Raw genomic sequence first — 23,537 nt, 5'->3', positions numbered from 1 at the left:
TTTAAGGACATCCGCTATGTATGTCTAATTAGCTTATACTAGTACCGTAATAATAATAATATTATCTAATAATAATAATAATAATAATAATAATAATAATAATACCTTTTTAACAGCAATGGATAAAAATAAGGTGTGTGTTTTTTTTCATAGATGCATTTTTCTTTTTTATAATTAAGTACTGAATTATTTATTTATTTATTTAAACATGAACAATTAACAGGCTTATGTCACCCTTTTTTTAGACATTTCAGTTTCGGTGCATGGATCTCTGTATATTTGGCTGACCTCGACAGTTAAGACTTAATTCTGATTTTCAGCACTGCTGTTCCATTGAAGGGTAGAGTCAATAGAGGGGAGGGGGGATTTTTCTTCAATGGATTTGAAATCTTCCATTCATTTTGATTCATTGGGTGTCTCTGAAAAATACGTCATGTATATAATGACAACTCAACTTGCTCTTTACTTATTTCTCCGTTGGATTTCTAAAGGCTTCTAACACACTGCAGTCTGGTTTAGCTGGGATGTTTTTTACCGAGCGTCGATGCAGAACTGGGAAAACAGAACAGACATTAATGAGCGCTGAACAACTTGAGTGATGTCTGGGATAAACGTGGATTCTATCTCTGAGGATTGTTCACCTCTCCCGCAACAGGTGAACATAACTAGAGAATCTGAATTTAACCCGTCTTCTGAAGACGACGATGAATTACTAAAATACATCTGGAGGGAATATTTGCATCCCAAACAGTACGAGTGGGTTCTAATCGCCGGCTATATTCTCGTGTTCATCGTTTCTCTAGTAGGGAACACACTAGGTAAGTTTTCTTTCCATACAGGTGAAGGGTTTTGGAATTAAATGCTCACGCTACAGCTGTTGGTTAATTGTGCATGTCAAAGTAATCTTGTTAACTGCTTTCAACATGTATACAACTAAATTGTGTTGCAAAAAGTTCAACAAGAACTAGTTATGTTTTACTACTAAACGCCAGTCTAGTCTGCTGCTTTTGTATTTTTTGATCTGCATAACAATTTCCCTTTGTTGGAATTTAAAAAAAAAAAAAAAACAGTCCTTGAAATTCCCTGACAACAGTAGAATTATTATTATTATTATTTTTTTTTTTATCGTATTAATCATCACTGGACACTGTAAAAAGTGTAATCTAAAGACAGACAATTTGTCTTTGTACAGGTGAGAAAATTGTATTAACCTAAAGTAAGTTTATTGCTAATCGACAGTATGGACAAATTGTTTTTAAGCAAAGGACAAATCGCAGTACACGAATTATGGGAAGTAGAGTAATGACAACTGATGAGTAGTCGCCTAGCCTACGGACATGATGCTGTTAAAAAAATAGTGTGTGTGTGTGTGTGCGCGTGCGTGTGTGTGTGTGTGTGTGTGTGTGTGTGTGTGTGCGTGCGTGTGTATGTTGAACGTTGGTACAAATGCAGTTTGTTTTCCCCTAATTAAATGGCAGTGAATAATTAATAAAGTGTTAATTGTCATTGGACCATGTTAATCACAGAAACTTATGAGAGTACTGTACTGGCATTTCCTAATATTCATATGGTGCTCTTCTTCATCAGTGGTTCAATTCCTTGGACTCTACTGCCAAGTATTAGCTTTCAGTAGCACAGTCATTACACACTCTTAATACACTTGTTGTTTCTCATTTTGTAACATTTATTTAAAGAATGGAGGAAACGTTTGAAAAGATGGCTGCACTAAAGATTACATCACAATATGACTATACATTTTGGCTTGAAATACTATATACAAACGAAGACCTGGGCCAAATCAAAACTTTGACCCACACGCTAATCGGAAATTACAAACCTGGTACAGATGGCTTATGTTTTTTTGTTTGTCAGAAGGTTATTCCTTCTACCCCAGAAGGAACCCGCTATTAATACTGGGTTTGTAATTTGTGATGAGCAAGTTTAGTTTTGATTTAGTCAAAGTTTGAATGGCAATCCCAGTGCTGGCAGTCATCACTGCAGCATTTTGTTTTTTTTGTGGATCATGACCACATTAGTTTCTACCAGATTAGAACTACATTTAGAATCCAATTGGAAGTAAACATTTCAAGTACCAAGATCAACACGCCTTCTTTGAAGTAAAAACCTCATGCTAGGGAAATAAATTGTGTATGGGGGGCTGATAGGGCCACACAACAGGGATACATACTGCCACCCTGTGATGTTTATTTTAAAGGAGTTTTTTAGTGTCAGTTGTACCTGCTTTGAGAATTCCTCTTTAAATATTTGTGATGAAACGCTAAGAGGAATAAAAATGCAATCACCAGAACCTACTTGTTAATTGAGAACAATTTCAAGAATGTTATATATAGAGTTATACAAGATATGTCTTACCACACACCCAGACACACATTATTGCTTGCATAGACAATGCAGTATACACGGTTACTGGATTATATATTTAAAAAAAAAACAAAAACAGTTTTAAATGAAGCTTATCAAGAACCAACTGACCTCTCCACTGCAACGGTTTGATGCACACAGAATACAAATCAATTTCTAATGTGCAAAAAAAAAAAATCTAGCTTAGTTATGTCTCATCTCAAAATCTGGACCTCCACAAAATGTTCAACCATTTTTATATTATTTGGCAACTAATGGTGGGGAAAACACCAAATAACCAACTAAACATTACATTTTTTAAGACAACTACGTATTTTAATATAGTTGTCTAGATTATATGACAAGCAGTCATTTATTTTAAATGTCTTTTTTTTACTTCCATTATTGATATAACATTGAAATGCTGATACCTTGAGAATACTGTAAGACATACTTGAAATTAAAAAAATACTTGAAATGTGTTTTGATTGTTTACTTCTAGTTTTGCCTTGTGTGTTTTACTGCATCATATATACAAATGCAACACTTACACCCTGACTGCCAATTTACATTGGGCAATAAAAATTATGTGCTTTGTAAAATAAGAGCATGATATACAATTTTCTTTTGAGACCCAGCAGTACCATAGCTTTATCTCCACATCAACCTTCTTACTGAAATTACAGCATATATTGGCAGGGTGTGTAGACTTTGACTGGCACAATTTACTAGATCAAATATTGGTCTTTTATGCCTTTCAACCTGTCACATCCCAACTAAAAAAAAAAGTAACCCCAAGCGGAACTTCATCCACATTCAAAATTACACAATCAATGTCTGTTCTTGAGGTCTGAAAGGGTGCGGTAGTCACAGGGTACTCTGGTCTGTATTGTGCACTTTCCAAATCCAACACCATTGTCCCTCACCTTCCAAGAACACAAAAGTGACAAATTTGGAAAAGAAAATACTAATTTATTTTAGTAGCCGTTCTGAATGCAGCTATGACCAAAAGTTAACATGACCCTAAAAAATGAACTAATTTTGCTTCACAAAGGTGAATGAAACTTGCTGAATAATATTACGCTGAGATATTGAATTCAATATTGAATTGAAAAACGGACAGTAATGGAAAAATGTGACATTTTGAAATCTAACAATGAATACTGACTTCCGGTAGACTTTTGTGATATCATTTTGTATTTTTAATGATATCTCAGTCCTAAAATTCTAGGTAATGCTAAACCATTGGCCATAACTGTACAGAAGCTTTTCCAATACATCACCTTTAGATGCTCTACTGTGGATAAAGAAAGACAGAGGTAATCAGTATATTGTGGGGTATTTTTAATTAACTGGGCAAAGGTTTTGTCAGGTTTGATCCAGCTGACCCTGTGGTAAATCCCATTTGGCACATTTCATCAACTTATAATTGAATGCCAGCATTTTTCAATTCACATGCAATACAATGCATTGACCTTGCAGTTTTTATTGTTATATGATAGATTGGATTATTTTGTGTAAGCTTTGTTGATCTTAAAATAGCACCTAGACAATAACTTATTCATAAGTACAGACCACACATGTCATTATTATTGGGGTCAAACAGTTGAGGTACTTATAGGCTTTTGATGCCATGGCAACTACACTCACATATTTCTATTAAAATCTATGAATGGTTTTGTGACCTTGTTTGTCCATTTAGTTTCCTTTGAAATTCTGTATTGTACATGATCAAATGATATTTCTTCTAAAACTAAATTTGTAGTTAATAAATTTGTAGTTTTTTAAATTGTCTCAATCCTAAAATTTGAAGTTGATGCAAAACATTTGGCCATAGCTGTATATATATATATATATATATATATATATATATATATATATATATATATATATATATATATATATATATATATATATATATATATAACAGCCCCAAGTTCATAAATCTTTCATGTAGGTGCTGACCCAAAATGGCATAACATATGAAGACGTAGTCTCTGTTTAGTCATCAACAATGTTGAGTACAAGACCAATCATAGTACACTTCTTGGCTGTTCAGAGAGACTGGGGGGTAGCACACTCAGGATAGCTCAATTATATCCTTAAAATAATTTTAGACTTGATGTTGAAAAAGTAAAATGCAAGCAGCAAAAAAAAAAATCTCCATCTAAAAACAATGTTTTAATGTTTAAAAGCACAAAAAACACAAGGCATTTTGGCAATACATGTCTTCATCAGGTGTTGAGAATTAAGAATAACATCAGGTGAATCCAATATATAAGTCAGTAAATTAAGCCATTCAGATTGAATAGGTAATTGAATCATTAATGAAAAGGAGACAGTTCAAGTTAATTGGTTCTGACATATACTTCAATGAATATGCAAGATGTAAATATCAAGATTGATTCAATGGGAGTGCAACTATAAACACATGAACGAACACATACATTGGTGACAGATCAATACATACTCAAAGGTGACTCAGAATATTTATTTAAAATAGTAAAGGTAGTCACATTAGTTTTCAACATCCTTTATTCTAACCTTGATCAATTACCTTCCATGACCCTCCAATGTAGTTGAGTTTTTGTGATGTAAATTATCTTTTTATGTGATTTGTTTAAAATGCTTCATATGGTATGGTAAGGAGAATTGATACCTTCCTTCAAAGCAGTGTATGCACAGATTAGAGTACACAACATGAATACCGTGCTATTAAATGAAATACTATGTAAGGATTAAAAAACAAACAAAAAAAACATAAAGTGATACATTTTACATGAAATGACTGCTACAGCTCCCAGTCAACATGGGTTTCATTCCTAATTCAAACCTACATGTCTTAAATTTTGGTGTTTGGCTTTTAGGCTGACTTTTGTATTTGAAAAGACAAGTTACAGTAATGAAATATATTATAATCCCATCAAAGTGGACATCCACCTGTGCCCTGTCACCAGTTACCTCCTTCAGTTAAAAAGCAGCAGTTATTTTATACTACTCTGCATGTTAGTATCTTTGAAGCAGTGACACATCAATGATAATTTTAATAGTTCACATCAAAGTGTCAAATATAGCATCAGAATTAAATTAGATATGTATTAGAGAGCAGGTTCATCTTGCTATGAGGTGACCTTTAAGTGCACTATTTTAGTTAGAAATAATAATAAACTCATCTTGAAGATGTTATTGTATTGGACTTAAAGCCTCGGCAAGATTTTTCAAAAGGTCGTAAATGATAACTCCAGTATTAATCAAGAAATCTGTATGTAGCATTGATTTTGGCATTTGTTATGCCTATTTTGTTATTAAATAATAGTGCTAATGTGATTTTGAAATTTATGTTGATTTCCAATGATTTGCTTATTGTGACTATTTCTTTTTCTGCGTGGGAATTTAAAAGAAAATCTGTGTTAATTGTCATCATTTATCATCAGTTAATTTTCAGTTGGAAAAAGAGGTTTTCAATCAATGAAAGAGTATATAAATCATCTTGAAACAACTGTAACAGGATCAGGGTTCATTTCTTACAGACTACCTAGATATTTGTAGTTTTGAAACTTTTTAAGCCTTTTCGATACTGGTGGTTACGAATGAGATTTATTCACTTGCTGTAATCATTTGTAACTTTACAGAACATTTGTTGCGTTGCTAAAATGATATATTGTTATTTGCACCTAGTGTATTGTTACAGAAATTATCAATGCAGCTCTAGCCTATCTGAACTCGGGATACATACATTATATGACAACTGACCTGTACTGTAGATTTTATTTGAATTATAAATGATTGCAAAATGCACAGTAAAAGAGTTGTATGTAGTAAGCTGTGGCAAAATATCCCCCCGAATGAGGGGAAATTACTAGTTGTGTTTAATTATTATATATTTTTTTGTAATCTGTGCCATCCGATTTTTAGCCACATGCCAGATAATCAGCATTTTATGTGTGACGTGTTCTAAATAAATATACATTCTGGATGACAAAATGCACAATTTTAAATTTACAAATTGTACACAAAATAGATATTCCCGTTATTTTTTTTATTTCCATTTGTCTGCTGCTCGCTGGTGGGATGGCCGTTTCCCTGTACGCTAGTATACCTCGTTTCCATGGACAGCCAATTCGAGTGGACTCCAACTGGCATGAATTCTCCCAGAAGATAATTCCATCTAGATATTCTTTCACATTTGTATCATGCAATACATATGCATAGCTCTACATAGTCATCAATACAGAAAGAAAAAGCATCTGACAAAGAATGAAGCCAATTTGCTTCAGGACATTAAAAGTAGACTGGACATTTCCATTAAAGGATTCAAATCTGGAACTGATCTGATGTTATCAGAAACCCAGAGGCACTGTAAACGGTGCCTGCTACTGGACTGTTCTGTTTTATGTTAAGCATTTTTGTGTTTTATTTTTTATTAAATAACAGCCAAAATTACGTATGGCAGACTTGCTAGAAAGTCTGCAACAAAATGTTTGATTGTTATTGTCGATATGTTGTAGATACTGCTATTATTATTGCTATCTTAAAATTAAGGGCCATAAAAGAACGCCAAATACTGTAACTGATTAGAAGACCTTATTGTTGTCTCCATGTTGCTGCAGTGACATTGTAGATGTGATAACGAGTTACTGTTTTAGCAGACAGATTACATTAAGTAAACATGTATTTGAATGTTTTTGGAATTTAAAATATAAATGAAAAGCTGTGTTGTGCTTAGTGAAAAACGGCAATTCAAAAACTGTCAAAATCCCCCATAGTAGCAAATCCGCCGAATTTAATTCTAGCCACAGTGTCCCGTTATAAGGTATGTTCCCGCCCCCTACAACCTGTTTGATTGACATTTAGTGATGTAATTTCCTCCCAGACCAAATTCAGACTTTAGGATTCAAGCCAGCCCGAGGAGTGAAGTCAGAGGCAACTATGAAGGTGGGGTGGGGGGTAGGGAAATCGAGCACGTGGTTCATGGAAACATGGTAGGCCTAGTAGTTTTCATAACAGCGAATTATGCTTATTATTAATTTTTCTTGTTCTTGTTAACATGCATTTTGATGAACAAGTTCCCCGTATCCAGTTGTTCAGACAAGACGTGATGTACGTGACCTGTGATAATTAAGTTTTTTAACAAGAAATGCGTTTATTAACAACCTCATTGACTCAATTTCAAAGCAATAACGGATTGATCTTATTAACAAATTTTGCTTGAAAATCACTTGCTACTAAAGCCGTCGTTACTATACCATGAGTTTGATACGATAACACTGTTTTTTGAAAATCCTGCCATATATGGCTTCATGTGTTATAATGTAATTGTCATATCATAATGCATGGATGATAAGATAGGCAAAAACACTGGCTCTTTAAAAGTGCCTTAACAATGAACTTACTCACGCCATACCTCTCTAATTCATGCCCAGTATATCTTCATGATCACAGTAAAACTGTCTAGATCTACAAAATGAATTACACAGGACAGTTCAATATTGTCCGCTCCGCACAAATAAGCATTTTTTGGAGAACATTTATGTTTTTAGAAAATATGTGAAGTCATTTAATGAGAACAATGTAGGAACAGGCATTACACATTCCGCAAGTGAAATAAATAAATTAGGATATACATTGTCTTAAAATGCTTGGGGTGAGGGGTGGTTCTTGGGAACTTGACAAAGTCACCCTAATGGTGCCTTCTAATAATACATTTTCAGCTCTCAAAGTGTATTGCATTTATAATTGCATTTCAGAATTAATTTGATGAACTCTCAGTTTGTAGACAGTTTAGCACAAATCTTAGCAAATTGACTGAATGTTGCAAGCCATAGTCCCTTGCCGAGATCAATAATTCCATTATATATACATGTTTGATACTAATTTAATAAGTTATCAAGTTTATAGATCAGCAAGGAAGTAATACAGCATGTCGTCTTGAAGGGAAACATTTACCTTTCAAAGTGAACAGAGCTTTCCCTACTTTCAGGTATGGGATGGTGCCAGCTAGCATCAGGGGAAACATTTTAAAATCTCCTTAGAAAATATATGAACATTTTATGATCTTGAAACATGATTTGTTTATACTTATGCAGTCCACAAAAGCAATTTAAATTATGGGTCAAAATGGACAGATAGTTTTAACACAGTGAATACAAGTGAGTAAATCTCTTTATTTTTTTTATTCATGATGTTCATACAGCTACAGTAGATTCAATAATTAATGACACTATGAAATTATATGATTAGCTTTTCAGCTTTTTCAATTTGCATGGGAAATTGCTTTACTGTCACCCTGAGGAAAGTGTCTTGGATACAGGGCAGGTGTCCTTTAATAAATATGTCCCTATGCTGTGCCATGTCCACATATGGGCTTTGACAGCACACCCTTTGCACAATTTTGGATTCTTATTCAGCAGCCTTACATCAAGCATGTGTGGATGTATTGCAAGCAATTGTTTATTGTATAGAACATATTCTTAATATTGTCAAACGCTAATGTGTCAATTATATATTTGTATGACTAAATTATTACAATCTATACTGTACTATATAAGCCTGTGGCTTCAGGCATTACAGCCCCCTGTCGGTAACAATAGTCTTCCCTTGGGTCAATCATTTTCCACTATGAGCAGTGACTGCAGTACATATTTAATATATGAGTCAGTCAAAATAATAAGAGAGGCAAGGTTGGATAGTAAATATGACTTTATATACTGTAAAGGCATACATATTTGTAATGCGTTTTTTCACATATGCAAAAACAGATAAATATCTTAGTGCTGTACATATGATGTAGTAATATACTTCTACCAGTGCAACAGGTTGGCAGCATTTCTGGAGCAAAATAGGTTTTATGGGTGTGATTCGCCAAATATTTTGGTCCTAAATATTTATGACTTTACAATATTTTGTTTAAATATAGCTGATATAGCATAAGTAAATAACAAATAAATAAGTTCATACCGCATAGTTGTCAACATTTTTTTTTATTTCTTTTGTAGTATGTTTTGTAATTCATTTTCTGTTAAGAATCGCAGTTTTTTCATTCAGCCATTTTCTCTTGGTTTGGAGTGGAGGTGGAGGGCATTCCTTTGAAAAGGGGCAGGACTGACAGTGATGTGAACCAATCACATGTCAGACAGAGACTATTGCCCGGTGGTGTAAGGATGTTGGGGCAATAGTTCAATCTATTTTTGCTCCTATGATGAATTTTTAACCAATCACAGGCCAGAATTTCCAAGCACTGACTCAAAGAATATAATAAAACTATGTATAGTGTAGTATTTCTCTTGTCTAAGTTTTATTAATATTGTTCTATCGCATTAGTTATTTGACTGAATATTGGTTTTGTATAATTGGGTATGTATTAAAGAATCCACACATTTTGCAAATTACCACCTCAGGGAATTTTTACCCTGCCATCGTACAATGTATTTAATTTGATTTTCAGTAAGAAACATTTCCTCAGTTAGCATCAATAACTACTTGACAGTTAGCCGTGCTGTTTATGACATTTTCAATTGCGGGTTGCTGAGCCCATTAGATCAGAAAGGCTTCTGAAAACTGATGGTTGCACTCAGGTGGTGAGAAGAGCTGTTTTTTTTTTTGTTTGTTTTGGGTTTTTTTAATAACATTTTAATTATGGTGCCACTATCCTTAATATAATGGATAGTGACATCATAATACAAATTTAACCAGGACTGTCTTAGGACTGTTAATGCACCAGTTAATCATGCCATGCACTTATAAATTGAGGCCGATCACATTGAACCGAGTTGCAGCATCACAATAAATATCTTTATAAAATGGCAAGAATAGAGGGAGCAATCTCATTGGCTAACATGTCCAAAATGTGCCAATTTTTAAATGCAATAACACACTAGACTCAAGGGTGTTCAGGTCTGGTTCAAACATTCTGAAGCATGCAGGTTTTACTCTCTGCCACTGTTTAACCAAATGCAGTCGAAACATGCCCGGTTTGCTATATACAGGTACACTTGTAGTATTGAAGTCAAGCACTAGAGGGCACTGGGAAACCATGATGAGGTGATTTTGACCATACTGTTTGTATGTAATATATTATTGAGGATCAGCCACTGGCTGATTAAGAAATAGAAACAGAAGTGCAACATTGTAAACCTTTTTAATCAGCATTTTATTCAAGCACATCTTTCTTAAATAATCCACATTTAATGTGTACGCAGATGATACAGTCCACTTTGTCAGTGAACATTGTTTGAGTTAATTCCAACATAGCCTTCAAAAAGACAATGACGCCTTACAAAATTAATTAGTAAATAATAGTTTGGCTTTAAATACTACTAAAACTAAAACCATGCTATTTGGATCTACACCTAAATTGTACAATGTTAAAAGGAATCTTGCTTTTGAATCAAATGATGGCACTAGCCTTGAAACTGTAACACAAAATAAATAATTAGGTTTATAGCTTGATTCAGTGCTACATTTTAAACACCATATTAAACATCTGGTATGCAAATGCAGTCTTTTTCTCAAGAAGGTCACTTTCGATTGGTAACCCAAGCGATATTATTATACCTCTACCTATGCACCAAGATCAAACGATGTGCCTACTTTTAAAATTTCTAAATTGAGATCTAATACAGACCAGCATGTCTTTGTATATCAAGCATCTAATCTTTGTATGTCAGTGTGAGATAGCAGGGAGGGGGTTAAAATCCTCCCTGCTAAAAAAAAATGTGACAATGCACGTTTGGGTGAATGGGCTAAGGGTTTTAATTGTTTAATTGTTTTATTGTTTAGTTATCCCCTGCACTTGGTGGTAATTGTAAATTAGGGTTAGGGTTAGTACCCAGGTTCAAGGTATTTAAGAGAGGCAGACAGTCTGCTCAGGGCTTCTCAGAAGAGCCTGACTGTGTGAGTGAGCAGTTGTATCAAGGTATTATGTGAAACTTGTGTAAGTTTTTGTGTTTGTGTAGCAGGTAAACGGCTTAGCTGTCCTGCATGTTAGTTAGCTTCCTGTTGGTGTTTAGTCAGTGCTCCGAAGGAGTTAGGTGTTTGTTTTGTCTTGTTTGTTTTTGTAATTAAAAGTGCGCATCAGCGCTATTTTTCTTTCAATCTTGAGTGTGTCGTTCGTGATTTTTGAAGGGAAAATAACCCAAGTGAGCCCGTTTGGTGAGCCGGCAATCACAGTCAGGCATCTCATCTTTGTATATCAAGCATCTCATCTTTGTATATCAAGCATCTCATCTTTGTATATCAGGCGTCTCATCTTTGAAACTCATTACCTTCAAACATAACAACGACCTCTTCACAATACCTTTTTAAATCACTCATAACTATAAATGTGACATGGGCTGCAGATCTTGTAAATACCGACTATGACCAGGAGCATGAAAATTTTAATTGTTTCACATGCTTTTATTTGTATTAATGTTTTTATGATTGTTTGAAACTGTTTTGCCCAGTTTGGATGATTTATTGGTTTTATAATGTTATTTCTTACCACCTTATTTCATTATATCTCAAGGGTTTTGATGTGGTTAAATAAATACATTTGAAATTTGAAATATAACATCTCTAAGACTTCTGTAAACCTTCGTACTGAAATGTGGGGTGCAAAAATCTGTCGACTGTATGTCCACACCAAACTGGTATATCTTCAGTCCCTGTATCCACTGCAATGGATCTTTGGATTTTCAGTATAAATCTTAAAATGTGGGTTTTTAGGTGCTGGAACCTAACATGTATTTAAATGGGGCCTTTACCTCCAACAGCGTCAATTAAATAATTAATTATCTGGTTGGAACAAAGCCCTGCAGTAGAATAGATTGGAAGAGCCAAGGTTACCTACCTCTGATTTAAAGGGATATCTTGCACCAAAAAAAAAAGTGAATGTAGAAATTTAGTGACACATCTTTCAATGCACCCTCAGATCTGAGGAGGTTATAGACCAAATTGTCACAAGCCTGAATTAAATCACATTTTAGGGTGCTTCCATAGCTATACTTTTAGTAATGATTATGGCAGCACCTTCATTTTGATGTAATGCATGACTCAGTTTATCATGGAACTGTTCGCAAGGGGATTTTCCTTTTAGGCGTGGTTTTGAAGGAGTTGTACAGTACGTCAAGTCTAAGTGTCTCTTATCCAACAATAGAATACATTCAATATATAGGCTACTGCACCCAAATGAATTCCCTGTTATACAGTGACATTAACTTTATGTAAGGTAATGTTGATTTTCTAAAGACTTTCAGTATGTTAAAACAAAAATATCCTTATCGTGTATATCTGAAAGTTTGATATAACACAAACAAATGCCGGTCTCCTGGGGAAAAAGTGGATCGCAGTCTAGAATTTAAAGGGGAGGTTCCATTGTTTCTAAGGTTTACGCATAGATCGCTGTACCAGTGCTGTGTCTGGGGAATTAGTAGATTGGATATATTAACAAAAAATAGATACTTTTAAATGGATTTTGTGGACGTATTTGACAGTATAACGATAGATAAGAAAATGCTGTAATATACACTAACAGTAAATACATCATTTAAAATGAAGGTTGTAAGTGTAAAGTGGATTTTGTAAGTATAAATTTACATAAATAAGTAGATTGGACGTATTTGCCAGTATAACGATAGTTAAGAGAATGTTGTAATATACATTAAGAATAAACTATAACAGTACATTCTCCATGTTGGGACTAGTAATGGACTGTTTTAAGGTATGAGGTAATACTGGTATTTGAAAACTGAATTCTAGTATATGTTTAGCTTGCTAAATATTCTTAAAGAGTAAGTCTTTTTAAATGTATTTTTTGTTATTGTTTGTTACATGACCCTTATGGTTAATATGTTTACAACCATTTTGAATGGGTTATGTTGCTCCTGTATTGAAAAATATACATATATTTTCTTTCTGTAAATGTACCTTACCTGACTTTGTGCTTCAGCTATAGATTGTAAGTGCTTGCACTGAACAGCCTTCTGCATTTAATTAAAGTCATGACAATGTGACTTTTCAACTCTGCCAGCCCCAACTGCAACGTGACTGTATGGATAAAATCAAATTAACCAATTACTTTCTATTCTTCTTTTGGGATTGTGTTTCAGTTTGTTTTGCTGTGTGGAAGAATCACCGCATGCGAACGGTTACAAACTACTTCATAGTAAACCTCTCCTTTGCGGATGTGCTTGTCACCATCACCTGTCTCCCTGCAAGTCTTGTGGTTGATATTACAGAAACGTGGTTCTTTGGCCAGACTCTTTGCAAAGTACTCCCATATTTACAGGTGAGAATTATTTTCTTTTTTTTTTTTTTTTTTTTTTTTATACCTGTTCTACTGAAAATAATTTTATCTCCCATTGGTAAACTCTATATGCTTTAAAGGTGAAACCAAATAATATTTTCAAAAATATATATTTGTAAAGTATTTAAGTAGCCCGTTTTGAACTGTGTTAAATGGCAGCTCTATAATTGTTTTCTGTCAAAGCACATACTATTCAGGTTATTTGAAATTTCTCTTATGCTTGAATATGTCAGTTATAACAATTACTATTTAAAATCAGGTGAAAACATATGCACTGACCAGCAAAAAAATAGCACACCAGGTAAAGATTGATTATTTCCATTGTATACAGACTCAGTACTGAATGTGCTGCCCATATTGGGTAAGGATTCAATTACATGGATTATCCAAATATTATATGTTAATACACTGCTAATGAAAAAGTGAGAACACCTAAAATGGCTTCCTCTGAATCAATGGGGCCTGACAAAAAAGGATACATTACCGGTATGTTGTCACTCTATTGAAGGACTTACCTGTGAAAGTGCTTTGATTGTATGTTTGATTAAACAGCAGCTTTACTCACCAGGTTTAGGAGCGTGTGAACATGTTGGTCCTAAATAATTTTTTTTCAGAAAGGGGGTTAGAGTGCAGACAAGCGTGGGTGCCACTTTATATATAATAAGTGCTGCCAACACTGAGCTTGCTGTTCGAATATAAATAAGAAGTCAATGTACTGTGTAAATGATGCATATATAGTTCTAACATGAAAACCAAACTAAAATCATGTTATTCTAAATGAGTCAATACAACTCTTGACTCTTTGTATATTTTATAATAAATATATCAAACAAAATAACAGCTAATTCTAAAGCCTGGCTTAGAAATGATATTCACCCTTCATATTAAGTTTTTTTTAAATATGCATATTTTTTTTTTAGCATAGTTTACCATGATTTGCCCTCTAGGCTTTACGATGCATACCAGTGATTTATTACACTTTGCTCGGCTTTTACTGGTTTACTTTAAATGGGACAGATCAATGGGACAGATCAAATAGACAAACATTTCAGCTATTGCCCAATTCAACTGAGTTTTAGTTAGGGAAAAAAAAACATTTTAGGAAACTGCTTTTTTAAAATGAATATTAAATTGATAAAACGGCACTGTTACATAGCGCCCCCTGCAGTGTAGGCACTGAACATAGCTTAGTCACCAACAGTGCTGATAAAAATAATGGAGTCCGAAGTTGAAGGGTTGAAGTGCCAGTGGCACATTTATATTAGTGTTCACGATAAGCCCACTGGCCTTTTAAGAACAAACAAAACAAAGCCTAACTCCCACGGTCTACCTCACATACTGGAATATGCCCTTTTTACAAACCTAACTAAATAAACACGTAGAGCTAGGCTCAGCTCCTCCAAAACAAACTTAAATGTATAGGTATTTTCCAATAGAGTTTTTATACAAACAAAACAGCGCTATCACAACGCGTGGAGTCCTTGCTAGCCACCTGATTGAAGATAATCAGCAGGTTTATATAGAAGGCTTGGAATGGCTGTGCTTAACAGGCTTGTTAAAGAAACATTCCAAGGACGCTAAATTGGCTTTAATGAGTAACCTAGCACGAGTTAATACATTTACTGTTTGTTTTTAGTGTTTTCTTTCTTTTTTTTTCCTTTCCAGACTGTAGCCGTTTCTGTGTCTGTACTGACTTTAAGCTGCATTGCCCTGGACAGGTGGTACGCCATTTGCCATCCTCTGATGTTCAAAAGCACAGCTAAACGAGCAAGGAAAAGCATAGTAATTATCTGGATGGTGTCCTGTGTTATAATGATCCCCCAAACCGTAGTAATGGAATGTAGCAGCATGGTTCCAGAGTTAACAAACAAAACCAGTTTATTTACAGTCTGTGATGAACACTGGGGAGGTGAGTTGCTTTCTTGAATCAGTTTTTATGCTTTCTTGAATCAGTTTTTATTCCCTTGACTTAAACAATTTCACTGTGTCTATCATCGCAAACCACACTGACATCTAGTCATGTGCTCTGAAGTTTATTAAAGAACAATCACATCGACTGCCGGTATGTCTAGGCTGACGTGTTTGTTTCTCATTTTGTTGTAGTTTAGTTAAGGTTGTTTATATTTATTTTAGCAAAATATATTTTGAAACATGCCAATGCACATGAAAGTTGAAACAGAACGTAACAACTGTCAATGCTGTGTGTACTAAACACAAGTGAAATTAAAGTTGTTGGGATATTAATGACACTGTTTTGGACTAGCTAAAAGTGTCAGTAATATCCTCTGCTATTTCTGGTAGCTGCCAGTGATGGCTGATAATCAGAAATTTTTATACTTTATGGAAAACCTATACACTTGCCTGATCCATGAGGTCTAAAAGCATCTTGTTTTACAGGAAACACATCAGCTAGTACCAGGTGGTACATTTGACTATTGGCACAAGCGATGACTACAGCTGGCAAGAATGTCAAAACACTCTTCAGCATTGTATCAAACAATCACAGTTTCCTGAAAAGATGCAAATCACGTACTGAACCTAGCCTACCAGCGCCGTCATCCAACAGTTCATTAATTCTGTCACGCATGTGCTTCACCGTTCACTTTGCAAAATCTGGCATGACATTTAAAAAACATGATTACACTTTATTTTTAATGTGAATAATATTTTTGGGTTCAGTAATTGTCTGCTGTCCCTGTCACACGGGTAAACTCGGTCACGTGCAAGGGAAGTGTTTCAACTTTCACCAATCAGGGTAGATGTACTGAAGTGTTGCGCCTGTCGCAATAGTTACAAACCAGTTACAAACGAGTTGAAAGTCTAGCGTGAAATGTACGAAACATGCGCATTGCTGTTAATGACTTTTTAGGGAATGCTTTGCGGCAGCAGTTTTGCTTTGCGAATCAGCCTTAGATGAATATATAATTAAGGCCATTGCTGCATAAATTTGCAAAAAGGGGGCGGAGGCAGTGCAATAGAGGGTTCACAAATATTATAATGAGATGAACTAAAGCTTCAGACAATTGCGACACTTACAATTGAGTGAATTTGTTCAGAACTTTTGAAAGCATGTTGTAAACAGTCACAATTTTTGGTGGCATTTCCCAGTTTGCTTTTTCTCGTGTGTTGCCAGTTGTGCTCAATGCATTTTTGAGACAAACACCCAAGTACCTAATTTTCACTAAAGGCAGGGTGTACTTATAGGCCTTGAAAACAATTTTCTATGACATTTCTGTTTTTTCCAGCATGTTGGGAGCAATGGTCTGCACACTCATTCTGAGCATCTGTATAGGACCATTATCTATTGTGTGTTAATTATCTAGGTTACTAAAATTAAAATAAAATTAAAAAAAAAACTAAAAATCATTTTGTTTCAATTTAAAATAATCTTTTGCTAGCATTTTACACCAGTGTGTACAATGCAGCAGCATGATTTATTTTCTGTTACCAGTAGACTAAACTAAATAGAAAGTGTGCTAGGTATTCAGTTTTTTTTACTACTGTACTGTATACTGTATAGGCCTATTGTACAGATTTCTGTTTTTATATAATGTAATGTGTAGCCTACCCAAAACACTTTAGTGTTGTTTCAGTGCAATGATTTATATTTAAAATACATTGAGAACTAATTGTAAAAGTGTGTGTGTGAATGAATATAGGGTCAGTAGAAAGGGGGTTACCCTCCCTGCCAGAATGCACGGGTGGAGCATGGCCATTCTCTAGTTAGGTCCATTAATTAAGTCCTCTCTGTCTCTAGCAGGATAGCGTCATGTTCCAAGCTGTTACTGGCAAGAAAGGAGGCTAACAGGCTGGAAAGCTGCGGTGAAAGCGTGGTTTGCGCATGTTTATTAACATGAATTATAAACAAAAGAACAATAAATAAACAGGGCACAGAATAAAAAGCTTAACAAAAACACATACACTTCACTGGCCTGTCTCCTTACACATCACCTCCAAACAAAGGGTTTTCTCTCCTTTTTTATTCTTGTGGTCATTCCCCAATTAGCACTCAATTACCTAATTAGAGAATGGCCTACACATTATTTACAATTAGGCCTTTCACCTTGCCAGATACACAAACAATCATGGGCTGCAGAGACTGAAAACACATTGTCTTGACTGAGCGATATCAATTTGCTTTCTCAGCAAGTGCCTCAAAAGACGAGCCTGAATTCTTAACCAAGCACATTAACATTTACTGCTAACTTGCTAATGTTAACAAGCTTATTTAAATAACCTTCCCTCAATTAAAGGAAATTACACTGTACTTAAAGTGCTTTTAGCAAACAAAATAATATATTTTATTTTATTTTAAAACATTGTATATGATACTAAGTCGTTTTGCAAACCATAGGAATAAGGCACAGCAACTGAGTACCACGTACCTTCTAAAATGAAAATCCATTTAAGATGCTAAATAGGTAAGATCAATGGGCTTCATCTGTTAGCTACAATTACTTTAGTATCCATCCAAATTGACATTTTAAAGGTGTCATATTAAAATGCTGGTTTGGGTTCAGTCCTTGGCCCATTTATTGTTAACTTGCATTCTATGAGGCACGTATTCATTGTTCTTGACAAATAAATAAACAAAACAAACAAAATCAAAAGAAAACCTTTATATATTATAAACCTCTTACTTGGCACTAAAGTACAGCTCCTATAGCTTTTAGGGTGTTTCTGAGTTATGGTATTAAATGGAAATGGATACCGTTATGATTGTCTCTATTGATGTACCAGGCTGTTGATCCATTTTCTGTTTTAATTGCAGATGAAATCTATCCCAAGGTGTACCATGTCTGCTTTTTCTTTGTTACGTATTTGGCACCTTTATGCTTAATGGTGCTGGCTTATATTCAAATATTTCACAAGCTTTGGTGCCGTCAGGTAAACATCTTTTTTACATTTTTAATTTTTTTTTTAAATGTGGTATTAGAATATTGGGGTCCCTGACTGGAACACTTGGTAGAAGCACAGCTGTGTGGTGCGCAGGGTGCGTCATACAGCTTAGGTTTGTATTCTGGCGCCCCTGTGGGCTAAGGAGGCAGAACTGTCAAGGACTGTTTCTCCTCATTGCACTATAGCAAACCCTGCTGGCCAGACGTCCAGTGAGCTCAAAGACAAACACTTGAAGGGCTGGCCTTTGTCCTCCAGAGGTCAGTAGCTTGCTTACATCCGCTTTTGAGTTCCTGAGTGAAAGCTGGCTTGGTCATGGGATTGGAGCACGCCCACTTAAACTTCGGGTCTCCTGAGTCGTGTGTTGAAGTGCTACAGTGAGGGGAAAAGCAATTGAGCATTCCAAAATGGACACACTCAATTTATATTAATAAAAATACTAATATCATTAGGGAAATTGAAACTCATGAGTAATCAGAATTCATATATTGAATTGTAAATAGATTAAGAGGATACATAGCCATACTGGACATATCTTAAAAGAAACACATTTTTTGGGGTCTCCATTGGTTCACCATGTAATAGCACTATCGTGAGATTCCTGGTTTTGCTGAGCTAGGGACTTAATAGGGATTGGTTTTGGTGTTTGTCCTTCTGTGTATCCTTTTGTCCTTGTGTATCTTGCTGTATCACAGTGAGGTAGTCTGGTGACATTGACATTGGGCATTTCAAATCGGTCAGAAAAACAAGATTAAAATGATTAGACACTATTTTTTTTTTTAATGGGAGTAAGTGAAACTGGACCATATTATAATTTGGTATTTCCTTTTACATCTTAAAATGAAATATTTTAATGATATTTTCTTTGTAAATGCAGAGATTTTTGTGACTGTCCTTTTATGTTGTTTCTCAAAGATTCCAGGAACATCTTCAGTTGTTCAACGAAAATGGAAGCCTTTACAGTGTTCAGGCCAACCTTCTGGGCCAGAGACTATAAAAATTAAAACAAACACGGTGGCAGCAGAAATCAAACAGATTAAGGCCCGAAGAAAGACAGCTCGGATGTTAGTAGTTGTTCTGTTTGTGTTTGCACTGTGCTATTTACCAATCAGCATCCTTAATGTCCTGAAAAGGTAAGATATCTTTCTATATGATTGATACTGTGGTAATGTACAAACAAACGGAATACTGTCACACACACCAAAAAAAAAAAAGATTCCAATCTAAAATGTTTCTGTATGCTTCTGTCTAAATAAAATACATTCTCAGCAAATGAAGATAAATTTATTTAGACAACAGCTGAATTCAGCTGTTTCAACTGCATTGCATATTTTATATAAACAATATGCTCCATGAACTCTATGCATGGAGTGATGTGTTTATTTCACTCATGGGAATGGCCATTAATAACTTATTTGGCCTTTCTTATTTGTGGAATAGCCACAGTACAACTTTCAGGGAATGTATTATTACTATACTGTAGTTTTTATTCTAAATTAATTTTCTGTTAGTAAGACATCATTTATTTAAAATGTCTGCATATTTTCCTTTGAAACAACACAAAATTCCATGTGGGATTTTTTAAAAAAAATTTAAAATCTTTTTTAACAGTGGCATGCTTCATTTATTGACAGTCACTTTGATAATTACAAAAGCTGGTCTAAAGTTTGTGACATTTGTTTTCTTCTATAAATTTCTATAAATGCTTAGCATCTAGCACTTACTAATTAATGAAGCATTTCAACATGTTTATGAAGGGCTTCTTGAAAAATTACCATATTCCTCAGGCAGGTTTGTGATGGCTAAGAGTGCAGATTACCAGACTGCATGATTACTTGTACCATCTTGTTGCTGTCAGTTTTTATTATTTTTTTTATATATAGTAAATCTCCTGATTTGTAGATCAAAAGTTAGATCTATAGTTCTTCACACACTAGCTCAGTAATAAGATTAGCTACAATCAGTCATGAAGCGCATAAAAAGAGAGGAAAAGAAAAATCCTAAAGGATTGATTTACAAGGATCCCTGGTTTCGCAGGGCACTAGATTGATCAAGTACTTTATTGAGAAGAAGGGGTTGGGGGGTAGTTCGGGATGCATAGCTGGAGTTGTCCAGCAAAATTAAGTATATTTGATTATGATCACACTAAAAAAACGGGTCCTACTGCAGTCTTTAAATTAAGATGTTTTTTACTGTGCGTTTTTTTGAGTTCCGAGCATCCCATTCAGGTATAACCTACATACAGAAACATTTCAGAACAAGTTTGTAAATCGAACCCAAAAAATAAAACACGGAAGACAAACAGTATTTGCAAATTGTCACTGAAGACTGTGAGGCTGATTTTCAAAGCTTTTTATAAGAAATAATAGTCATTAAAAAAAAAAAAAGTAATGTTACAAAATGAGAAACAAACATATTAATTAAACTACCTTAAATTAAATACCTGCTGTTTAAGTTAAGTAGTGTTTTTGTCCATTTTAAACAGGAGTAAAAGGCTTTTAAATCAATTCTGTTACAAATGGAAAACGATTTTCACATTATGGGACCATCTTGTGAAGGCTTAAGCACTTATTGTGGTTATAGTAGGCATGATTAATGGCAATTTTACCTTTCTACCTTTTTATTTTTTAGAGTATTTGGCACCTTTGACTATACGAATGACAGAGAAACTGTGTATGCCTGGTTTACATTTTCACACTGGTTGGTATATGCAAATAGTGCTGCAAACCCCATCATATATAATTTCCTTAGTGGTAAGTTTTTTCCTTGCTATGTTTGAGTGTTTTACGGTTGTTATAACATGTGAAGTAAAACAGTTTCATGCAAGGTTATCTTCATGCTATGATGAAACATAGGGAATAGACACAAGTATTAGGACTGATTAATAAATGCAGAATGAGTGATGGGACATTTGTTCTTTGTTTTAACCCAACAATTTCTGTAATGCTGAATGCCAAGACTGATATTGTACCAGATCAAATATCTGCATTGATGGTAAACTAATAATGTTCTGAGTACCACATCACTTGTGGGTATGATTTCTCATTGAAATATATTGCATACATTTGAAGATGAAATGGTCATATACTTAGAGATATCAGTTTAGTGAGCAAGTGGAGTGGGATAAAACAGACAACAAATGTCCCATCCCAATCATTCTGCATTCATACATGCCCCAATACTTCCTGGTAAGTAACTAGTGAATTTTAATAACCATATGGATGGTTTTCTATGTACAATATATAATGTTGATATTAACCTATAAATCTTTAGACATTATGTAATATTAGTTTTCAAGACAGATCCACCCATGTTCTCACTTCCCATTGGAACAACCTTACCTGACAGTTCACATATCTGTACAGTACATACATATTGTAGCAGGGCAGTGTTGCATTAACACTCCCACAATTGACTAGAATAGGGTTGCGGTGCACTGCCACCTGACAGTTCGTCGCAATATAAATAATACAAATAATTGATCAGTCCAAAACCTAGACATGACTGTATAAGAAAACTCATCTCCATAGAGTACAATGTCAGTTGAGAATATTGTATTACAAGTCAGTTGTTTTAAATCGCAAAACGTCCATTTGTGCCTTTAGTTGATGTTTAAGAAAGGCATCGCATCTTTTATTTCCAGACTGTTCATGTGCTTCAAATTTTCTTTTAGGAAAGTTCAGAGAAGAATTTAAAGCAGCATTCTCTTGCTGCTGTTTTGGAATGAATCAACAAAGAGAAGAGCACCAGAGAAGAGGTCAAGCAAGCACCGACAGTCGCAAATCGCTCACTACACAAATCAACAATTTTGATAACGTTTCCAGGATATCAGAATCCGTCATTTTAACAAATATAGCAACGTATCGTACAAATAATGATGGGGAGAGCATAGACTGGTAGCAAAACAAGATGTTTAAGAGTCTAGCAGAGATTTTTTGAGTCTGCCATTTTTTTTTAAAATATTGCTGCAGTTGATGAATGTAAAGAATATGCAAGTTTGTTTTTATATTGTATTGAAAATCAACCCTCTTTTTCATTTTTTAATTTATTTTCTGTATTCTCTGTGAATTATACATCTTGATACACCAATAACATAATTCAATAGCATTCAGACAAACTAGTTATGTTCAGAGTTTTAATGCTTGTTCTGCTGAAATGTTGTTTGTGTTTGTAAAAAAAAAAAAAAAAAAAAACCTCAAGTCTTTACTTTTAATAAAAAAGAATTAAGCCGTTTGAGATGTACTGTATATTAACTTTAGAATGCTACTGAAGAGGCTGTAGGGTTTACAGCGACAAAAATTTCTTATTGCTGCACCAATATCTGTTTTAACATATTTGCTACTGTTTTAATAGTTTATTTACATGTCGTAAATCGGTTTTGAACAGTTGTTTCAGTTATACACAGGGGACTTGTCATATAAATGGCAGCAGTCATCATAGGGACTGTGTATTGTAGAGAGGGGACCTCCCAATATAAATATTGTCATCAAATGTGGATTCAGGTTTTCACACATTTATCTACAGTATATAGACGGTGAAATCTGCTGTGTGTTTCCACCCACACTTGAAATAAATCAACAATTATTAGTCATTCCCATAATGCAATAGTGACAAGACCAACAAAATGTGTGCCTGCTTCATTGCAGTGTTGCAGGTTTTAGGGCTGTAAATCTTTTAACTGACGAGTTTTGTTTTGATTCGCCCCATTTAATGCATATTCATGAATACATATTCATGGCAAGAACCCAATGTGAAGCGATAACACATGTTCAAAACTGATTTATGACTAAGGCTGTGAAAATAAAAATATAAAAACTGTTGTGATTATTTCAGATGATTATTCAGGAATATGTACATAACTGTTAATTATGTGTTGTGCTGTAAACCAGACACCCCCCACCCCTCAGTTACACTTTCATTTATAAGGTTAATCATTACTCTTGATTGTTTCTAATTAGTGCTGTATGCTCTTTATTGTAAAAACTTGAATATGTCT

General features: G+C 34.5%; 1 protein-coding gene across 1 annotated transcript; it reads left to right on the top strand.

The window, feature by feature from the left end:
- The first annotated feature begins 484 nt into the window (after positions 1–484).
- On the top strand, positions 485–23,442 carry LOC121316846 (orexin receptor type 2-like). The gene is made up of 7 exons (XM_041252116.1): positions 485–818; positions 13,449–13,627; positions 15,311–15,554; positions 18,417–18,532; positions 19,457–19,674; positions 21,173–21,294; positions 22,215–23,442. The coding sequence occupies exons 1-7, from the start codon at positions 599–601 to the stop codon at positions 22,439–22,441; spliced, it is 1,326 nt and encodes a 441-aa protein (XP_041108050.1). The 5' UTR covers positions 485–598; the 3' UTR covers positions 22,442–23,442.
- Positions 23,443–23,537: the final 95 nt, after the last annotated feature.

The sequence above is a fragment of the Polyodon spathula genome, chromosome 6 (assembly GCF_017654505.1).
Source record: "Polyodon spathula isolate WHYD16114869_AA chromosome 6, ASM1765450v1, whole genome shotgun sequence".
In the NCBI taxonomy this organism is placed as follows: domain Eukaryota; kingdom Metazoa; phylum Chordata; class Actinopteri; order Acipenseriformes; family Polyodontidae; genus Polyodon; species Polyodon spathula.
Note: the sequence above shows the minus strand (reverse complement) of the source record. Positions and strands in the feature narration are given on the sequence as shown.